The following is a 22,367-nucleotide window of genomic DNA, read 5'->3' as shown; positions in this document are numbered from 1 at the left end:
AATAAAGATATTCTAAGCGCTTACACAGTCGGCTGTTACACAGATAACCGTGCCTCGGTTGTGTAGGTCACACTGCTCAGCTAATACTTCCAGGAACAATGTCACATAAACGTAAGACAATGATATAGATAGATGCCAGTGTTCCTGCGCACGTCACCGAAGCAGGTAACTTGTTCGATCGAAACATTTCGTATCGGCTAGCCCCTGTCAAAGCACACGTCTCTAAATACGCAGTCAACTCGTTTCATTACTGGCACTGTAATTAATTAGTGGTGGTCACAGCAACTGTGTACGTTACACCTTGTTGAGGCTATGCTTGAACTAGAAGGATGCGCATTTCGCACCGTGTATGCTTGAAGATGCTGTGACTTTTGTCTGCAGAGAATCGCAGAAGCGGAGCATCCTGTTTGCACTTGCCTTCGCCTTTTCACAAGGTGTGATGTTCCTCGTGTACGGCTGTGCCTTTCGTCTGGGTGCCTTCCTAGTTACAAGGGGGGAAATGGAAGCCACCAATGTTTACAGGTAAGTGATAATGTCTGTTTTTTCTGGGCACACAGTGTAAGCTCTGTAGTATTACTGAGACTTCGCTTTTTGCACGGCTAAAAATAGAAGCCAAAACTTCAGAGGAGGTTATTTCAGTTGTAATCCAAGATTGCCATTTCTTACTTGTTGAAGTATCTCGAGTGAGAGGTACACCCTAACCTTATTGAACTTGTATACCTTGTCGGGCTTGTATTGAACTTGTTGTACTAGTCGTATGTGTTTAGTTTCCCTGGCAAAACAATAAGTGCATCTGGTTTTTAGCTTCACTTTCAGATCTGGTTTAGGAAGCAGCTTGCTTCATTCACTTTTATCCTCATCGTCATAAAATAAAGTGTCTGTGAGGTGCTGATTCTCCGTAACAAGCGCAGACGTCATGATGGGATGAGTTCTCAACATTGCCTACATGTTTAGGAAGGCAAGAGTAGGTCATATATTGGACGCAACATATTCAGCGTAGGTATGGAATTCTTCCTAACTGTTCGTGAACTAGCTCATGCTGTGTATCGTAAAACGAGTAGCAGCTGTAATATTCTGTCTGCCTAGCTTGCACCTCTGTGAATGAATTCTGCTGATACTGAAGACAATTTCTTATTCCACTGTGGTTTTAATATTGCTAAGCTGAAGAGGAAGATGATGATAGCTGTTCCATTCTATTTCATAGATATATACCGTATGTTCTCGTGTATAATCTGCCCCTGCATATAATTCGCATGTCCAATGACAACCCGCGGAAAATATTAAAAAGAAAAAAAAAACTCTTGTATTGGCATGAAGCCACCTTCATTGCATTACCGCAAAGCAGTGTCGTGAAGCCATTTTGCACACCGAGCACTGCATTTAACTCGCACCTCGACTTTAGCTCCAATCTTCCTGTATAGTTTGTGCGCACTATACGCGAGAAAATACGGTATTGCTTAGCCATTGGAAGCTCCTCACATTGTGTGCGATGTCTATGGCCCAGGGTGTTCTTCACGATGGCGTTCAGTGCTGTGTCTGTGGGCCAGTGGACTTCCATGTTGCCAGACTACCTCAGGGCTAGGCTGTCCGCTGGCCTAGTCTTCAATCTACTCGAAGCAGAGACTGAAATCGATGGTTACTCGGATGGTGGCATGAGGCCCGTAAGTTACCTACATTTTCACTTAGGTCATTAATCACATAGAGCACTTGCAGAGTAGTGTTAATTAAATTCTAATTAATTGAATGATCATGTTAGTGCTGTATTGGCAAGCTTCCACTGCAATTCTTAGATGTTGCTGAGATGAAATACTAATCACTATTAACCACAAGTACACTAATCTTCTCACAGCCACAGAGAGAGTCACATGTATGTGCAGCCAGCCCCATTTTATGATCACACAATCAGCTGTACACAACGTGTAGTGCGAACATAGAACTCTTGTATTATGTCTGTGGTCCCCTACACTCTCCTCTGACACCATGGTGTCATTTTTGCCATCTTGTAACCTCTTCAAAAAGAAAGGCTGAATGGACAGCAGTTCACACATGTCAGCACTTACATAAATGTACAGTACTCATGGATTCAATACGAGACATGAAATTTTTTAGTATAATGACTGATATTCACAATTGCTTGAGATAACCACGTTATGTCGCGACGAATCTGGTCTCTAAAGATATTGGTGGCTCTGATCTGTGCATTCGAGTCAAAATTACACCAATATGACCCGAACTGAAGGCGGTGGAGACGAAATATGTGCGTCACTTATCCCTAAATTGTCCTGTTTCAATCCGTGAGTACTGTACTCTAAAACAGCATGAGATGTGGAAACCTCAGAAAAATATTGGCACTTTCAGGATTATTTATTTATTTATTTATTACTGCCAACTTGTTTTACAAGCCATAGGCAGGAGTGGATTGTACAAAAGAAAATGTTGAGCAATCTGTGAAAACAATACGAAACAAATCTGTGAAATAAGACTAAAAACAGTGTTGAACGATCTTTACAGTATGTGAAACATAGGAAACAATAGAATCCAGTAAAACACATAAGGTGATACAGGTGAAAATACTCGTAAGAAAATACAGGGATCACAGAGTGAAAGTTTGACAGTTTAGGACAAATAAAAATAACTACAATGGAAAAAAATGACAAGAATGTGCAAAAGAGCGCATGTTCACACAGTAGTCTGCTCGACAACGAAAAGAGGGGTGTAATGGCTTTTCTTTCAATATCGCACGCCATCTTGAAAGCAACAGACGCCATGGGAAACACCTCCGGTCATAGATGAGCGAGAGCGTGCGTGAATGACGACATAGTCGGGCTCTGCAGTACATTTTCGGGCAATGCGTTCCATTCATGGATTGTACGGGGGAAGAACGATTGTTTGAACATGTTGGTTCGGCACGAGTATTCGGTTAACTTTGACGAATGAGATGAACGGTTTGGGCGCCGACTACACGGTTTAATATACAATTTCTTATCTATTTTGACATGTTCACGATGAATTAGGTATAACATCTTGAGCCTCTCTCGATAGCGTCGTATCTCTAGAGTCTCAAGGTTCGCGTCCTGTAAAAGAGCACGTACCGATGTGTGACGACGGTAAGAATTAAAGATAAATCTGACTGCTTTCCGCTGTACATTTTCGATTTCGCTTATGTTTGATTGGCTGTAAGGGCCCCAGACAGGAGTAGCGTATTCTAGTAATGGTCTTATGAATGTCTTGTAAGCCAACAATTTTATATTGCTCGTAGATTTAGCCAAGGTTCTTCTCAGGTATCCAAGTTTCTTCATGGCCTTTTTTTTAATGTGAGCTACATGGTTATTCCCCCTAAGGTCCGACGTGATCACTAAACCGAGGTATTTATATTGCGTAACAGAGGATAAATTATGACCATTAATGCTGTACAGAAAAGGTAACGACTTCCTTTTGCGTGTTATGGTCATCGATACTGTTTTTCTGAGGTTAATGCTCATTTGCCATTCTAAGCACCAAGTAGCTATAACAGCTAAAGATGAATTTAGGATAGCCTGATCTGTCTCGCTGCGGATTTCATTGTAGAGTATGCAGTCGTCTGCAAACAACCATATTTTAACTGGTATGTGTTGCACTATGTCGTTGATGAACAGTAGAAAAAACAGAGGACCCAAAACTGATCCTTGTGGTATTCCAGACCGCACATCGGATGAGTCCGACCTTGCATCGTCGACAACGACTGTTTGTCGCCTGTCTGTCGGATACGCCTCTATCCACTGAAGGAGCTGGTCGTTTTTGAGAATGGGTTTTAGTTTTAATAGCAACTTTTGGTGGGATACACGGTCGAAGGCCTTTTCAAAATCCAAAAATATTATGTCAATTTGGCCTTGACTGTCCAGTGCTGCCGCAATTTCATGTACGGTTTCCAGTAGTTGCGTTACGGTCGACATTCCGCGACGGAAGCCGTGTTGTCGAGTGTCGCAGAGGCCATTATTTTCAATAAAGACTGAAATGTGCTTAAATATAATGTGCTCAATCAGTTTTGATGAGGCACAAAGAAGAGAAATAGGGCGGTAAGAGGACAGCAGTGAGCGGTCTTCTGATTTAGGGATGGGAATAATCTTTGCATGCTTCCAGTCGTGTGGTATTTCTGCACGTGAAAGTGATTTGTCGAAAATAATGCAAAAATATTTGGCGCACCATTCAGCGTATCTCCGGAGGAAGGTATTAGGAATTTCATCGACGCCTGGCAATTTTTTTACGTCAATTGATATGGTCATTAGGTTTTCTATATCAAGGAAGGGGTTAACATGCTGAACTGTGCATATTTATCAGCCAGCCCTCTTCATCTTATTCAAAGCCACAGTGGCTCAGTAGTTACGGTGCTCAGCTGCTAACTTGAAAGATGCGGATTCGTTCCCTGACGCAGTGGTCGCATTTCAATATAGGCAAAATGCTAGAGGCTTGTGTACTGTGTGATGCCAGTGCACAAAAGAACCCCAGGAGGTTGAAATTATCCAAAGCCCTCAACTACAGTGTCTCTCATGCTATGAGTCGCTTTGGGACGTTAAAGCCCATAAACCAATCGATCAACTCTTCTTGTCGTGAAACTTTCCACAGGAAGTCAGCAGCCGGCTGTCCCTCAAGGGTGTCACCTTTGCCTACCCGAGCCGACCGCAAGTCACAGTGCTCCAAGGGCTTGACCTGGAGCTAAGCCCCGGAGAGATGGTGGCACTGGTAGGTGCCAGTGGCTGTGGCAAGTCTACCGTGGTCGACATTCTTCTGCGTTTCTACGATCCCCAGTGTGGACAAGTGGTGAGCCTCTCCTCTCTCAGCTTAGTGCAGCTGTCGCAGTGTCTCTGTGGCAGACCACAAGGTTGTGGGTCCAAGTTCCAGTCATGGTGGCCACATTTGGTGAAGGCAGTACATGGGGGTAGATTGGAGGCATGGTAAACGACTCCTCAGGATTGAAATTAATCCAGAACTCTCCGCTCAGGTGTCTCTCATAAAGTGGGAGTTTCTAATATCAAATTATCCTATTGTCCTGTTCCTATTTTTTAAAGTCCTATTCGATTCTCTGCTGAAATTGTATAAATGCTGTTAGCATATACGAACACTTTTCAAATAGTTTACAAATATTTCAAGACATCATTTGCACTGAGGCAAGCACAAAACTGGTGCAAAAGTACAACAAATTTTATTTCGAGGGTATAGTACCAGCATAAAACATCAGAACTTATGTAGTGCAGGTTAGGTTGGTCAAGGAGTCACACCATGTGGACTATATAACTATAATTCGGAGCCTCTTGGAAGGGACTGTGATATTTCTATTGTGTGCACACGAAGAGCTTATATGCTCCCGATTTGCCACTGGTGCTTTTAACGCTAAAATTACGATTGCTAGGATGTGACTAACTTTATGTTACTTGTAAAAATGGTTGTTAAATCTTCGGATACTCTGAAAAGTATTCTATTTTCGATTAAATTCTATTTGCTTCTGGTACTATATTTGAATCTACCCCTGGATAAAAAGTGCCGGCTGCGCATATGACACACATAACTAATCTCGTACAACAATTCCAGAAATGTTATAAAGGGAAATTTCACAGCTGTTTGTACAAACAAGAGCCTCAGAAATAATTTTGTTTTGTGTGCTCCAGCTTCACAGCAATTCATAGTACGTTGCCATGAAGTCACGTCTGATGGCAAAACTCGCATGTATCGCACACCCATATCTTACAGTTATCTTCATTTTGATGCGTGCTATGCAAGCAGAAATGTGATGAACAGTACTGTAAAGTGCAGTCTACCATTAACCCTTTCCCTACCGAAGACAAGCGACTAAAAGAAGCGTTTGGGGTTGCTGCAGTTAAGCTACCCTGATTCATTTTGCTAAGTTCCTTTTGGCTTGAACACATGGTGCAGTAAAAAAAATGTAAAAACATGCTCAAAGCATGCATTTTGGTCGAGAAAGGACTTGATTCTGGTGAATGGAATCAGAAAATGGCGTCCTTCTCTGTGCGCAAGTGGCGCACACGTGTTGGCAACAGCTCTGTTCAGAAAAAAAGAAAGCAGTTTCACCGCAAAGGCGAAGCAATGAATGCGATAGCAACAAATTGTAATGTTATATGAAGTAAGGCTGGAAGCTAACTCCTTTAGATGCGATCTCGCGTAATTCTACAAAACGTTGGCGTAAGAGAATACGGCCACTGCTGGGAGAGCTGTGGTTTTCGCACGGTCTCTTCGCGTTGAGAGCACAGCACGTAGAAGGGTATACAAGTTGTATGCTGATGCCTGCCGAGATAGTGCACGCGCCAGCGATCGCGACTGCGTCATTGTGATCAAAGTTCACAGTTGCTGCTCCAGCGACATATCACCCCTCCCTCCTCGCATTCCTCCATGTTCCTTCAAGACGGGCGGGGCGTTTCTTCTCTGCTTGAGTAGCAATCAACGGCAGGCTTAGCACACGGGGTGATGTTATCGCATGCTCCCTCCAAGCGACGGAGATGGGTCGGCTCATTTTATCTGTGCTTCAGCCGCGTTCGTTGTGCCTGCTCACCCGTTTTTACCTGCAGGTAGAATATACGATGCGCAGGGGGATGTTATCGATTTGGACTTTATACGGAACATGACGGCAACGCCGACGGCAAAAACCTGTCGAGAGTGTCCATATAATTGCTGTCGCAATAAAATAAGAAAAAAAAAAACGCTCGTTTGCCAAAGTCTTGTGCAGTGAAGAAGAATTGCAGTTCTCCTGCGAGTGTGGCAGCGACTACACAGAGCACCATATTTTCTCTAAATCATTGGATTTGGAAACAAACCCCAACCAGCACATCCAAGGGTTTTTTTTTTTTTCGACTCCCTCGTCCCTGCGCTTCATTTTTTAAATTTCAGAGACATTTTCTGTACCAAAGACTGGAGAGGTTAGGCCACTTTTCGTGGTGCAGTGCAGTGCACAGAGATTTGAATGTTGATGGGCACTTTCACAACCTGGCCTTTCATACCAGACGTGCCTGCGCTGTGTCACCTCTGTGACATGTGCTGAATAGCTTTGCTATTCATACACGTTCACAGAATGGAATAGCTCCCCAATTTCTTTTTCTTTTCGTGGCATTGAGGCGTTTGTTATGGCACACTTAGACGGCATGGAATGACATTTCATCGCAACAAAAAAGGCAAAACACTAGATGCTGTCACTGAAAAAACATACACTTTGGTTTTGCAGATGTCTTTAGTGAGTATGTGGCATTCATACTAGTATACTGCAGATTCTGCTCTTTCTTATTGCATCATGCATGCCAAGTCTAAGCACATAGACAGCTTTTTCCCAAGACATCAAGGCTATGTTATGGAGTCTCGTGCTCATAGCTTGCTTAGTATTAAGTTCAGGAAAAGGCATGCTCTGAAAAGGGGGTAGTGTTTACTAGTTATGATAAAGCAGCATGTGAAAGGTGCTAATTTTTTAGCCCGTTAAGCCTCCATCTTTCACAACTCTTGTGCGGTATGTTCTGGGCAATGTTTCAGGCAAAGATGTGGTTCAGTTTAATGAGACAACAAGTATAAATTAAACAGGATGGATGCTACATTGTCTCCGTCATGTTTTGCGCTACTGTACTTATGATTAATCATTGCCTACTAGCCCAGTTGCTTGATCTAGTATCCACAGCTATGTTGTATCTTTGAAATGGAAAGGAGAAAGCAGCACATGGGATTTTTCAGTATAACGGGGATCATTTTAGCTTGCTTTTTCAAATGTTCTGGAAAGAACAAAAAGTTTGAAAGTAGATGATAAATGGAACAAATGGACCCACTTTAGTGTTAACTACATTAACACCATTTCGAACAGCTTGACACCATTTGGTTCTCATAAATTCAGTGGACTGCTTGAAATGAGCTCAACTTCTGATAAGAGAAGCTCTGTCAACGTTGATATTAGGAGGAGTCCAGTGCATTTTTGAGAGCTGCACTATTACGTTGAGCATTACCATCTGCGGTTCTTGATGTCTGGGTCCCTCACAATTTTGCGTGCAGTACTTGGACGGAGTGGACGTGCGTGCGATAAACGTGGGACACCTGCGGCAGTGCATAGTGGCCTGCGAGCCGCGGCTGTCCCTGATGGACCGCACGCTCGGAGAGAACGTGGTGTACGGCCTCGACCCTTCTTCCGGCGTGCCCAGCCAGGAAGAGCTGGAGGAGGCTGCCCGCATGGCACGGCTGCACGATTTCGTCAGCCAACTCCCCCTGGTGAGTACACCGTGGCACAGTAGTAGGGCTCTTGTTATACAGATTTAACACTTTTAAAGGGACACTAAAGAGAAACAATGAATAGGTTTAGATTGATAAATTGTGCTGCGAGAACTCTAATGTCGTTACTTTCGCCATCATACATTTATTAATAGAGGAGAAAATCAAGTTCAAAGTTTCATTTCTAAATTTCGTGCCAAAATATCCCCACATGACGTCATGGATTTCAAAGTGTATTTATCGTATTTTGGCGCCATTGGCTCAACAAAATTATCCCAAACTTGGTATGTTAATCTATGGCCCCCTCAGAGGACAATGTACTTCATTTTTACCGATTAGGAATTACAGTAGAACCCCGCTGATACGTTTTTGAAGGGACCGTAGGAAATAAACGTAAGAGACGGGAAACGTAAGAGCCGAAAAACAGGAAAAATGGCAAAATATTTAGTGGTACAGAATTTTATTTCAATTCTTACGAGCAGCACGAAAATTGGCGCGCTCAGCCGCGATCTAGCTCGATGGATAGAAACGCGGAGCTTAGGACGGCCTCATCCACAGAAATGTAATCAACGTATGTGATTTTTTTAACACCAACAGCTGTAGGCATGAAAGAACTAAGCACACGCAATCACGACCGGCGCGGCGAGTCCGACCGCGAACCGCACGCACGACCATGCGAGCTCCAACCAGCTCGAACTCCTCCCGTTCTCCGACAAATAACGACGATGATGAGTCTACGCCAACGCGATGGCGGAAGTGAATGCCAATCTCGAAGGCCTTGCTTTCGCAAGCAATTACGTCATACACGCCATGTTTGTGCAATACAAATCTCAAAGGCTATGCATTTGTCAATAGTAAATGCCAATCTCGAAGGCCTTGCTTTCGCGAGCAGTTACGTCATACAATTTGAATCTCGAAGGCCATGCTTTTGTTTGCATCAATTGAAAGATTCTGTTGCTTGCGCCTCTCATACGACTAATATTACGGTCAAACGAGGCCAAGCTGCGTGAAAATGCACCATGGCCGCTCTCTTTGGTAGTCACTCGGTCAGCTCCGAGCGCACTTCGCGACGTATCATACGGGAACGGTCCGACAGATACGACATAACAGCAGGGTTCCCAATACATTGTATCCTATGGGAGCTATGCCGGGACCGGCGGAAAACGACGTAACAGCCGGGAAAACGCAGCAGTGAGGAACGTAACAGCGGGGTTCTACTGTACTTAGTCCCTAGTAAGTGCTGTCAAAACATGTGACGTCACGGCGAATGGTGCGGAAACTTCAAGGTGGCGTCGCCACCCACATTTTGTTTTTGCGTGTTTTCTCGCTCACCAAGAGTCTTCTCGCCGCAAGCGTGGTGTTTTTGGTATCGTGAAAGAGTACTTTACTAATATGAGAAAAATCGTTTTGCTCTTTAGTGTCCCTTCAACCCATATTTTTCTCATATTTGTAGATTAAAGTTTCACAATTCCAAAATCACCGCACTTGCCGCAAGAAGACGCTTGGTGAGCGAGAAAACACGCAGAAAGAAAATGCAGTTGGCAACGCCACTTTGAAATTCCTGCACCCAATGTCGTGACGTCATAGATTTTCACGGCATCTACTAGGTCCTATGTAGCTCCTAATCGAAAAAAATGAAGTACATTGCCCTCTGAGAGTGCCATAGACTGAACACACCAAGTTCCAGGAAATTAGGTTGACCCAATGTCACCAAAATACGAGAAATACACTTTGAAATTCGTGAAGTCATGTGCGGCGATTTTGGCGCGAAATTCAGAAATTAAACTTTGACCTTGTTTTTCTTCTCTATTAATATGCCTATAATGATGAAATTAACAGCTTTATAATTTTCAGAGTACAATTTATCAATCTAAACCGATTCATTGTTTCTAGGCTTGTGCAAATCGTAAATTTTAGGTACAAAATGCATTCGAAGCGAATAGTGATTTGGTCGAATAATTTCAAATCGAATTCGAATAGTATATATATCACATAGTATAAAGGAAAATGAGCATATTTGTCATGACCCAACTAACCTGCACAATATTTGTTTTAATTGAAACAAGGCATGTGCAAATGTCATTCTTTTTGGTTCAAAGGGAAGTGAAAGCAACTTTGAATAGTAGCAGGATTTGACTTGCGGTAGAATGCAAGTGATAACCTGTAAAATATGTTACATTTTAAAATTTACTTTACTTAGAGTATACATATAAGCCGGTACAACAAGCTTTTAAACTTAAAAAATGATCAATTGATGTGAGGGTAATATGTTCATTTAACCTTGAAGTGGGGCTTTGCGGCAGTGTGAATTTCCCCTAGATAGGTGTATTCATGGTATCGCACCCTTCCACTGCAGTGAAACCACCTTTACAGGGGGTTAAATGCGGTTTATGTGGTCTATTCGTTCATTTCGAATACTTCGAAATTTAAAATAATTTAAATTTGTGTCGAATCAAATTCTAATGCTGTAATATTCGTTCGAATATTCGCACAAGCCTAGTTGTTTCACTTTAGTGTCCTTTTAAGGTACTGCAAGACGTTTTTTGTGTGATCGCAGTGAGAAAAACACAGTGCTTCAATACCTGTTTATAATTAATAGCTGCTTTTATGTCCTTCGGGACAGATGAAGGAAATGTAGATATTCAGACAGACAATTTGTTATAAAAGCTACATTAAGCTAAGTGTACATTCAGGGCATGGCTAACTCGGCTAACATCACCTGATTTTGGGCCCAAGGCAGCTTGCCAGAAAACCTTCATTGTTTGTGTCAGTCTCCTACTGTACTTATTTGACCATATCTCATTAGCTGACCACATTGAGTTCATTGAATCGAAGAATGAGTGCAACACAGTCTCTTAGCACTGTAATTAATCAAACTTTTCATCTTAGATAATAGCTTAGACTACTCCTAGCCACCACAATTTCAATATTGCGATTGTATGCAAAGATTTCTGTAGGTGGCAAGCCAGGTTTTTGAGAGACGATAAATAAGGCAGTGAGTGTAACTATAACAATTTAAATATTCTTGCAGAACTGACTTTGTCTATCAATGTCAAGACAGAGCATCAACCGCACAAACAAGTCTGGTTTCTATCTCCCCCTTCAGACATGAGAATTTACGTGAAGCCTTGACTTTATTTGAACAGCCAATGTCATTGTCATTCCTGGCGGCAATGCGCCCAAGGGAACTCAGTGAGATTCTTTAGCCTGTTCATGTCAGGCGTTACTTGAGTCCGTCTTGACCAATTCAAGTTCTGAATATGGGGATAATCATTTGTTTAGACATAATCTGCAATAAAGCCCAATCCACAACCAGGTGTACATGCGAGAATGTGTGTTTTTTTTCAGGGCTACGATACACCCTTGTGTAACTCAAGCATGGCACAGCTGTCGGAAGGACAGAAGCAGCGGGTTGCGCTCGCACGGGCATTTGTACGCAAGCCCGCCATTCTTGTCTTGGATGAGGCTACATCAGCCCTGGATGCTGATGCTGAACAGGTGAGTGCTTTTCAATTAATCCCTTCTTAATAAAGTGCTATCAATGAACGCACACGCCCTAGGCCCAAGCAAGGTCACGTCACGCTTTCTGCACGCGCGTTGCCTTTCCAGAGATGATTCTCAAAAGTGAAACGTTTATTGACTGGTTGCACTTTCCGTGCAGAAGTTCTTTGAACTGAAATGGTACGGCAGGTATTTTGTCTTTACTACTGGACATAGCACAACAAAGCTTATTCGTTGGTGTTGCTTACGTTTCCTGTTTTCCAACATGCCAAGACAACAATTACTGTATTTACTCGAATCTAAGCCGATGTTTTTTTCGAAAAAACGATGTGCGAAAGTGGGGGTGTCGGCTTAGATTCGAGTACCATGATTTGACCACAGCCACCACCTACCTAAAGGCCCGGCCATGCTAGCGGCATGGCGGCTCACCATGCGCCGACCTCAGGCTACCGTATGCAGACGGCTCTGCAAGCGCGTCTAAGGCTCATTTTCGCGACATCCTACGGTAGCTGCATGGTGACAAGGTCGCTCAGGCTCAGCGGCAGAATGGTGGTCCCCATGGCTACTCAGGCTGACCGCGTCGTCTGCTTCGTACTGTCCATGCTTTCGAAATCTCGCAGTCCCACATTCATGCGGCGAGGGTCGTCGAGCCAGCGAGATTTCACGCCGGCAAAGGCGGGCAAAGGTGGATCGGGTCACTTGATTATGGCGCCGGCGAATGCCACGCACTCTGACACCCTCTCTCCTCCTGTCGCGTGACGTGGAGGTGGCAGAGGCGCGAGCAGCATGAGCAGCACGAGCGCGGAGTTGGTCAGTTTTCTGGAAGCGATTGTGCAGTGTAGTCGTGCCTTAAACACATGCTTGCAAAACGCCTGCACCAACTGTGCTTCAGAAGCGATGGCACCAACCAAGCGGTACCACGACAGCATGGCCTTTAAGCAAAAGATCGTTCTCCCCTGCGGCGAAAACATCAAACCTGTAAGCGCAGTATGAGTTCGGCGTGCTGCTTGCACAACGCAACCCCTGCTTGCACAATGCGGACCCTGGACAGCAGTTCCCAAACCGTTTTCACCCAGTCCTCCATCAAGCCACTGGACATCCAAACTTTGTCGTGAACGTGCATGACAACATTTCTGGGGAACTTTTCGCCAGCTGGTACAGTCTTGCACTTGAAAATTATGTATGGGGGAAGCTTTCATCCATCAGCGGTGCAGCACAACATTACTGTCGTTCGCTGCTTTTTGTAGCCCGCCGTCCTAAGCTTGACTTTCTTCGCACCATTTTTGTTCACACTGTATGCCATTGGCTTGTCGAAGCACACTGGGGTCTGGTTGGCATTTGCAATTTGCCCCAGTTGGTAGCCCTTTTGCCACCGTTTGTCCCTCACGTATCGCTGAAACTTGACAAGCTTCTCCTCGAAGTCAGCGGGCAGCTTCTGACACACGGAGGTCCGTCGTCTCAGGCTGAACCCGAACCGTTTCATGAAATGGATTGCCCAGCCCCTGCTTGCTTTAAAATTGGCTCGTGTGACACCCTTCACGAAGGCAACTTCCCTGGCCTTCGCCTTAATTATATCCAAAGCGATGGACGGAAGTGAGGACGATGCCCTCTGGGATGAACTTAGCGTCAAAGAGGACAGCGATGTTGCGGACGATGACGACGACGACGAACAAACGTTCTACGTAGTACGTGCCTACGGAGTGTGCGCTTGTGCAATAAAAATGCTGGGTTTTCTGCCGATAAAACTGTGTTTCCTTTTTTTAATTCGGCCTGCATTCGAGGTAAGTTTTTTTTTTTTTCTGGCCTTGCAAATTTCGGGGGTCGGCCTGCAATCGAGGGCGGCCTAGATTCGAGTAAATACGGTAAACGATGTACATATATGCTGCACACATACTGTGATTAATTACTGTGAATACACAGACTGTGATTAATTATGACAATTAAAAGCACTCACATGAACCTACTGCAATACCATATCACACGTTGAATTACCCCATTGCACCACGTAATGCATCTTGCACTGTCACTGGGCTGGTGGCTTTGGTTGTGTGGCACACATATTTGCTGCCGTAAACATTCGTTTTGCCGCACCCCTGTCCTGTGTGATTACTAGCGTAGACTGGCACCCTTGGCAATCACATGTCAATTACGTTGAAACGGTGTCACTTCAGGGCATTTTCATGACAGCATAAAAAGACTTGGAAGTTCTGGTCCCACTCATCGTCACAAGAAAGACACATAGAAGGTTTATATCAGCCAGGCATTTTTCGGGATAATGCTTTCCGGCTTGTGCAAAAAAGACAGATGTTTATTGGCCACTTCCCTGGCTCATTGTGACAGTGGACTTAACTCTCTCAAAGACCTTTATCTGGCCCTCAGCAAGAAATGTTAACATTTGTTGCAAGCTGTCTGTGCGTTATGTTGGTTTTATAAGCTATGGCCTTGTACTTGAAGCCATGACTTGACTCAGCAACCGATTTGTCATCTTGTGACAATGGTGACACATCCCATTCACATCGTGACAGGACCACACGTAGCCTTCTTTTTGTTTGTTCTCTTCTCCCGCCCACCGTGGTAGCCCAGTAACTGTGGCGTTGTGCTGCCGAATGCGAAGATGCGGATTCAATTCCCAATTGCAGCGAACGCATGGGAGTAAAATTTAAAAACACTGGTATACCGTACTTTGTTGCACATTAAAGTGAAGCACTACAGCAGTTTATACTGGCAAATTATTCTTTGAGAACCCTACTGTCATTTTGTGATATGTACGACATTAGGTGGGAAGATGAAGGCCAAGGTTTTATTCAATAAGTTTCCCACTGAAAACCAATGCCACTACGCCAGTGTGATGTCACGGATTCCAAAGCATTTCTTCATATTTCGGCTGCGTTGGCTCAGTAAAAGTTCCAAAAGCTTGCCTCATTAACTTTCTAATTCCCTTGGAACACGATGCAATACATTTTTACTGATAAAGTTTAACTTGAAGGTCACCCACCTTCTTTTTTTTGTCTTTTCTGACCTATTCGGAGTGTTTTCGCGGCAAGAGCTGCGATCTGCGTTATAAAAGGGTAATTTACCAATACAGCTGAAATATTTTTTTTTCTATTTGGTGCACCTTTGATAAATGCCAAGGTGGTGAAAACTATTCCAGAGCCGCCCACTACATCGTCCCTCAACCCACTGTGCAGTTTCGGAACGTTTAATTGAACAATTTATGTCTTCTTCTCCCAGTGCAAAACTAAACTAGATTCAGCTTCGAATGGTGGTGCGCAAAAAAAGAACGAAGGCACCGGAAGAAGGAATGAGTACACAGTGTCAATGAGGACACTATGTGTCAGTTCGCTTGAACTTGACACCAAAGTACAACCTAGGTTCAAATGTAGGGTAGCACATGAAATAGCTTATTTCATCAACAAAGCGGGTGATTCATGGGTCGCGAAACCCTCGGTCACACTACTTGCCACAAAAATAGGCTTCCTGGGAGCACGTCATTGAGGTAATTTTTGTCTGTTCATGATTTTTTTTGCATGTGTTAATCTAACCACATCTTTATATTTGTTGTTTCAGTAAAATTTCTGAGTTTACACTTTGCGCTGTGTCCATGTTCCTTCTCCCTGTGCTTTTGTTCTTTCCTTGCACACCGCCATTCAAAGATGACTCACCAACTCACCCAGCACTCCGTCCTTCTGTAGATTCACCTCTGGGCTAAGTTGCCTGCATGTCACTGTGAATAAGCATTCTTTCCTTTGCTCTCGGTTGGACTAATTTGCTTGTTGTTTTTTCCTCAGAAAATTATTGTTCGCTTTTGTAGCAAGTTCAAACTGCATTTCCATCAATCAATCTATCAATTACAAAAAGGTGTCACAGCCGCCTGACAGAGCACTTCACCAGCCATGTATTAATCTACAGAGCAACAGCTTTTCGTCATGGGCAAGTGGGAATGGGCAACAATACGTTCTGGCCAGCACTCCTAGAGTTTGACACAAATGTAAATACTTAAGAATGTAGGCGGGAGAAGAGGCCATGGCTGTAGCTCAATCCATAGAGCAAAGCACGCTTAATGCAATGGGTGTGGCTCCGGCTGCCACTGGCTGCAAGTTGCTTTTTATCTCTATTCATTTCCGTTTACCTTATCAGTTGTACACTACAACTAAACACAATGACTAATTTAACTTCCTTGCGCTCCATTGTTAGCATCGTATGGTGTCACGTGACAGTCTGTGATTGCCAGTCGGCCATGATTCATTTATTTGTTTTCAGTGCCCGTACTGCTGCCCAGCCTTGCGATTGCGCACGTTTAAACAAAGCCTTGGCATGTCATCCTGCTGATATCGGGTGACCGTTGTGCAATGCTTCCGCTGTCGTGCTATGTGAGGTCTATTGTGTTCAGCACTGCTTTGTGGGCTTGCACTTATGATTTTTTTAATTACTAAGGTATTACTAATACATGGATGACATTTTTTGTTCTAGAAGTGTTTCCAAATATGAAAAAACATGTTTTGATATAGGTGCGTATTGTACTACTTCCAGCTGTTGGTGACACATATTCATTAGTTGAAAATATTTTGCATAATTTCATTGCATTATGCAATGTTGCTGGCCTTTATGGTTATTGTTCTACGTCCTTGCCCTTGGTTGTTTACCCCTTTCAGTGTCGCATTTTTTTGGAGGTTATGCTATCCCAATGTCATGTTTTTTTCCTCGAATCTTATAAAAGGAACACGGCGGTTTATTTCTGCGTCACGCAAAAGGTAAAGATGACTGGAATAATGGTGAATGCACTCTTGCTATGGCCTTCACATTCCAATCCGATAAAAGAAATAAAATGCACGGCAGACTATGGAAGAGCACCATTCTTCTCATTACAAGCATGCTTCTGCAATGGCACGGCTTTGTCTGAGTCCAAATCCAATGCATTCAAAGTTGGCTCTTCCGCTTACGACAAGCTGTCATCTTCCGAGTCCAGGTTAGGCTTTTATTTGGAGCCAAACAAGAAGCTGCCACTTCAATCAACAGCTGAAGGTCCCACACAAGCAGTAGTAGTCTCAAAGTGGTCATGTGGCCACACTTGAGGAAGGAACACTTTTGTTAAGTCAGAGAAAGGAGAAATTATGCTTCTGGGATTATACAACATATGGAGGAACCACTCCAGAGCTCACCAACTTTGTGCTACAGGGCACGTCATTGTGGAGAGAGTAGGGAACACACACATACTTCACTGATGTGGTGGGACCAAAAGGCAAAAACTTACCGGTTTTTCAGTGAGAGCAAAAGGGTTAATGTCACTCACTTTTTATGTTAAAAAAGAAAAATTAAAGGACAGTATAAATGTGATCATAAGCGTGATGAGCTCACTTTGATGTGATACTTCATTCAAGACTTAATACCTACATAATCTCAGTAAGGTGCCTTGCTTAGGGCCAGCAGTTACAAATCATTGAGAATAAAATTGATAGCATATGTTTGATTGGGAAGCTGCCACACACCAAGTTTTTCAGGCACTGGCTTGCAGTGTGAATAATGTGGATTCAGTTCCTGCAGGTTACCGTGAACTCATTTACTTTCCACATTTCCTTCACCATGATGAGACAATTTCTGAAAGAAAAAAAAGTCTTTAGTACTTTATCTTTGTGGGGTGAACAAGAGGGAGCAATGCTTAAAGGGGCCCTCCAACACTATTCAACCCCCCATTTTTTACTTGCGGGTTGCGTAGACTGATGGCTGGGGATAATTTTAGCATAAGTTTAAGCACCGATATCAAATTATTTAGTATTTTAATCACGCGTTGAAGTCGCTACATCGCTGCTGACCGCATCAGCACGTAGTGGCGCTTGCCAGAACTATTGCGGGCGGAAATGACGAAGATGGGCGCTGGCCTATGATTGGATAAATGTAACGTTAGAAGTAATAACGGCGTTGCATCAAAGTTGAGATTACTATTGTGTTTCGTTTTTCTTTTCTGTGCTTTTTCAATGAACTCCAAATAGCCGCCGTCGCAACAAAAAATACCACTACAACCACAAAGTACGACAGAGGCGCCGGTTGCCATTTCGCCTCTGGTTGCTCTGGCTTTCTTTTTTTTTTTTTGCCTGCGCCGGTCGGATGTCCATATGAAACGCTTGCCCCTCTTCCTTCTTTTTGCATCTGTACGTTTGCGAGCTGCCTCTTTCCGCATGTGCGGTAGGCTCATGATTGTTGTTGAAACGGTGCAATCTTCGTTGAATTGTTGTCGCTGCACACTTGTAACTCCTCGGGCTGCTCACCGAACAACCCGCGTAGGGGCGACCGTGTTTAACCGCCATGCCGCTCCACAAATTCCCTTCTCAGAATGAGAAGAGGGAATGACATGGATGTCGTTGTAAGGAACAGCAGACAAAGCCTCTCCAGCCTCGCTACGAAGCAGTAGCGCCCGCTCAAGTTCGACAAGTCAGGAGGAACCACGTTTGTTACTATGGCAACGACGTCAACAATACGTTGGAAAGGAGAAGCAACAATGGTGTGCGAGCTTCCCCTACGTAAGAGCTTTCAGCCCATTTCATTGGAGCGCCATCCGACGTCACAGCAGAGAGTGAAATGTGGTCACGTGACCCCGCGAAAATCGAGTTGAGGGCAGGCATTTTTTTTTTCTTGTATTTTGAATTTTCTAAATTGAATAACTTCGTACTGCGTGCCGCTATCGCTGCCGTTCTTGCTGCACTAGTTCGTCCGTACTTCAGTCTACGCAATCCACGAGTAAAAAATGGGGGGTTGAAGAGTGTTAGAGGGCCCCTTTAAGATCTAAACACTCGCCAACTGGAGCAGGCTCGGAGCAGGCAGGGTCACAATTTGGGCTTTTGGCTTGTCATCCAAAGGTTTTCAGTGTAGTGAAACTACTACGTGTTAGTAGAAGAATGGAATGCACACACACTTTGAAAGTTAGCAGTAAATGCACTCATCTGTTGTTCTTTTCCTGCATCTACGTTTCAGTTGTGCTTCGCTAAACACTTTCATGATGTAATCTAAATATTGTCACTACTCCATCTTTAATAGCCTGTGTGCTGCTTTGGGATGCGAGGGAGCCTCACTGTTTGATTTGATTGGTTCCAGGCTGTCTTGGAAGCCGTGAAGGAAAACCTGGGGGAACGCGCCTGCCTCTTTGTGAGCCACCGGCTGTCCGCCATCAAAGTGGCGGACCGCATCGCAGTCATGGAGCACGGTACAATCATGGAGCAGGGAACACACGCGCAGCTCATGCAAATGCAGGGCGTATATCACAGGCTCGTAGAAAAAAGCCTCATTTTAGCGTGACACAACGACAGGTCTATACAAACGATAGCATACATTACGCTTTTGTCACGTGAACCACTACCAATCATCATCATTTTTTGACGGATGAAAGAGGGCTACCTTTTATTTCCCCCAGCGAGACACTGCATGAAAACAGGGTCCTCCACTGAACTGCATTTTTCCAGGCAAGCAACACCTGCTGTAGAAGCTCCGTCTTCTAGTTATTCTGGCTGGGCACAGATTCAGTTGTCATGCTGCACACGGTGGCAGCCTAGGAGTTCAGCGTGAGCTCAACCCTCAAAGCTGCACTGCAGCTTTTGCTATTCTCTAGTGATGCCGATAGAGAAAAATATTGCCTCTGTCGTGGCATCATGCAAACGAGAAAACATCAACGGCTTGTACAAAACGTTAAAATTATCTCAAGTGGGACAGAGTGGTGTAGCATTAATGTGAAAGCCTTAGATGGCCTCGTCAAACGCAAAAATTGACCGTCGGTGCCAGCGTCAACACGAGTGACGAAAAAAATCGTCATGATGTCACAGATCGCCAAAATTTGTGAAGTCATCGCGATGTCGCTATGACGTCACATGATTGCATCATCACATGACATCGTCACTTGGTCAAATGTGGGCCGATGATGGAGACATTGCAAAACCATGTTAGGTGCAGAAAACTTTCGGTGAGGTGGGGGGGGTTGAGGAGGATCAATATATCGATGGCTTTCGCCTTCAAGTTGTCTAAGGAGAATGCATATATAAGGGACACTGTGAGTTTTTTTGCATTCACATACTGCATTCTTAGGGTGTCACTGAATTATACATTTGAGGTTCCTTTGAAGTTGTAGGGACTCTGTGCCACTAAGAGCTCATTATGGGAGAAGTTATGTGCACAATCTTATCATTCGGTGATTTCAATGAGTTCCATTGGTGAGCTGGTAATTCCCATAACACGGGTGCACTTTTCAACAACACCTTCTGTTCACCAGCTAGTAAGCACAGAGAACGTGGATTTGAGTCTTGCAGTACGCTTCTGTTGACCGCAAGCTTTTGCACACCGTTACAGATATATAATTTTCTTCTGCTTTTATTACACCTTGAAACCTTTGAGGAAGCATTCCTGGCGTTTTAAAGTATGTATTGCATATCATTGTTCATGTTTCAGGAATACTTTCATTCACAAAAGTCAACAGTGTGCAAGTATGTTAAGAGACAAACACTGTATAAGCACATCCTTTGGTCCGTACTTTCGTCACGTATTTCTCTGGTTGTGTGGTGCACTTCCTGTTGTCCTTTTGACATTCCATACCTCTGGTTGGCTAGCGTGAAAGTTCTTTTAATATTACGGCACATTGGAACCTACTGTATACGTCAGGCCTAACTACCTGTAGTTCGCCTCGCGGACGCAATTAAGACAGCTTGTATACTTTTGACAAAGACTGTACATTCAGTTGCTCAGTAATGTGTCATGGTCACGATGACACCAAGAATGTGACGTACAATAATTGCAGGATTGTTTTATCACCAGATGCTCTAGCTTGTTACTATATGTGTTTGTGTTATTAGATGACAGCTTCTGCACATTTGCTCAGTCTGATGCTGGGTCCGCTGTGCGACAACACGTGCTCGTACAATTCTTACGGCATGGTAACACCGAACCTTTGCTGTGTCGCAAGGGAACCATGTCAGCTACTAACACAGAACGTCATTGCTAAACCACATGTTGTATTCATTTATAACTTGCCTGTGCTTTTACAGTGGATGCATCTTGTGAAATATTGTATCACGGTGGCGTTAATTTGTTTCATTCTGTGACTTTATCACTTCCCTCCACATTCCAACCTCTCATGACCTTGAAGCTTTCCACCTTCACTCTTGAAGTTTCCAGCTTTGCTGTTCTGTTTAACTCAGGTTTATGGACGACACATACCTAGGTGTGTTGAAGATCTACCAGCTGAAAAGCTGTAAGCAAACAGCTGTCTTAACAAAAATAAGACGTCTGCGGCCATGCGAGAATTCATCCTTTTCTTTTATTCTATCATGTTTTAGCGCCTGTTGCAGTTAGTGGCCAATACTGGCAAAAAGAGAGGGTGTGGCATCATTCCAGTCAATCCGAGCGCTTGAGAATTATACGACTTTGACATTATGACCGAAGGTCTAGGCAGTAAGCCTAGTTTGTGTGCAGGTTGTTGGTTTCACTGTTTTCCTAGTGTCAACATGGTAATCTTCATATTTTCACTGCAGTATTGTAACTGAGGAGTGTGCATTATACATACCATACTTCACCAGCTTTCTGCGGAAGTGACGCATGCTCGTTCTGAAGCGCAGTGTCATAAGTGCGTCAGTAGCGTTACATATTGGGTGCATGCCTACTCATTATCGCAGAAGAGCGCTACTCATGGTTTGCTTTTCTTTGATGTCATAAGAATGACTGTGCAACGTTTTCTGTAATGCTGTCGTTGGCAGCTTCACTGCATAACATTGAACAAAGCACACGTGTCATGTACAGGATTTCTGTATGTGTGTGAACGCTATATTTTTTTTTGCACTCAACATTGCATTGGAAAACAGTACTACGTGGTTGGCTCGATAAGGTGTGCTATGTGAATGCAAAATAGTAAAAAAAAATTCCTACTTAAGTTATGTATTTTCGAGATACGAATAAAGTTGTGTGTTACAGAGATCTGTACGTTGTCTGTCTTCTTCCGACCCAAGCATGTCCTATATTTTAATTCGTGTAGAGGCGTAACCTGCTCTTGCAAAAACGTGTATATTAGATTTTTTCACACGCCTTTTGATGCCTGGCGGCATGTACGGTGACTGCAGTTACATCAAAATGGGTATTAAAATAAAATTACTAGAGCAGCAGCCCCCGCAGTACAAGCCAAGATGAAGCCAACACTTGTTGATGCATGCATAATCTTTGAAGAAGACATATTCAGAGTCTCTATCCTTACGTCTTCAAGGTGGCATGAAACGGTCACCCAACAATTTGTGGTTTTCAGCGAAAAATAGAAGTAAAGGGTCTGCTATGCTTCTTCATATATGAAAAGTGGACTGTAAAAGACTATTTCAGTGCAAAACAAGCCCATGAAGTCGCCGGCTATAAACCCCGCCCACTGCCGGCGACCGTCGTTTTGTTGCCACGGCATGTGTGACGTCATGTGCTGCATGGCATGGAGCCGTCGTCTTCTACCAAAGTTTCTGCCACTGCAAATTGATCAATTTGAGTGCCAAGCTGAAGAAAGCTAAAATATCTCGATTTCACGTGAAGCTGACCATGGAACAATATCATTTGCCGGAATGCAAACGCTCACACAGCAAGGAGCTTGTTACCTCACAATTCGCGAGTGCACCAGTGTTGCCTAATTCGCAGGC

General features: G+C 43.8%; 1 protein-coding gene across 1 annotated transcript in view; it reads left to right on the top strand.

Moving 5' to 3' along the window:
* Positions 1-21,672, top strand: part of LOC119390341 (ATP-dependent translocase ABCB1-like) — a 197,112-nt gene extending 175,440 nt beyond the window's left edge. The window contains 6 exon segments of the mRNA XM_037657941.2: positions 382-522; positions 1,505-1,661; positions 4,603-4,797; positions 8,014-8,226; positions 11,575-11,724; positions 18,814-21,672. Coding sequence (XP_037513869.1) covers positions 382-522; positions 1,505-1,661; positions 4,603-4,797; positions 8,014-8,226; positions 11,575-11,724; positions 18,814-19,014 — 1,057 coding nt within the window. The 3' untranslated portion in view covers positions 19,015-21,672.
* Positions 21,673-22,367: the final 695 nt, after the last annotated feature.

Source organism: Rhipicephalus sanguineus, chromosome 4 (assembly GCF_013339695.2).
Source record: "Rhipicephalus sanguineus isolate Rsan-2018 chromosome 4, BIME_Rsan_1.4, whole genome shotgun sequence".
NCBI classification, from domain to species: domain Eukaryota; kingdom Metazoa; phylum Arthropoda; class Arachnida; order Ixodida; family Ixodidae; genus Rhipicephalus; species Rhipicephalus sanguineus.
The sequence above is the reverse complement of the archived record's forward strand: the minus strand, read 5'-3'. Positions and strand labels throughout refer to the sequence as shown.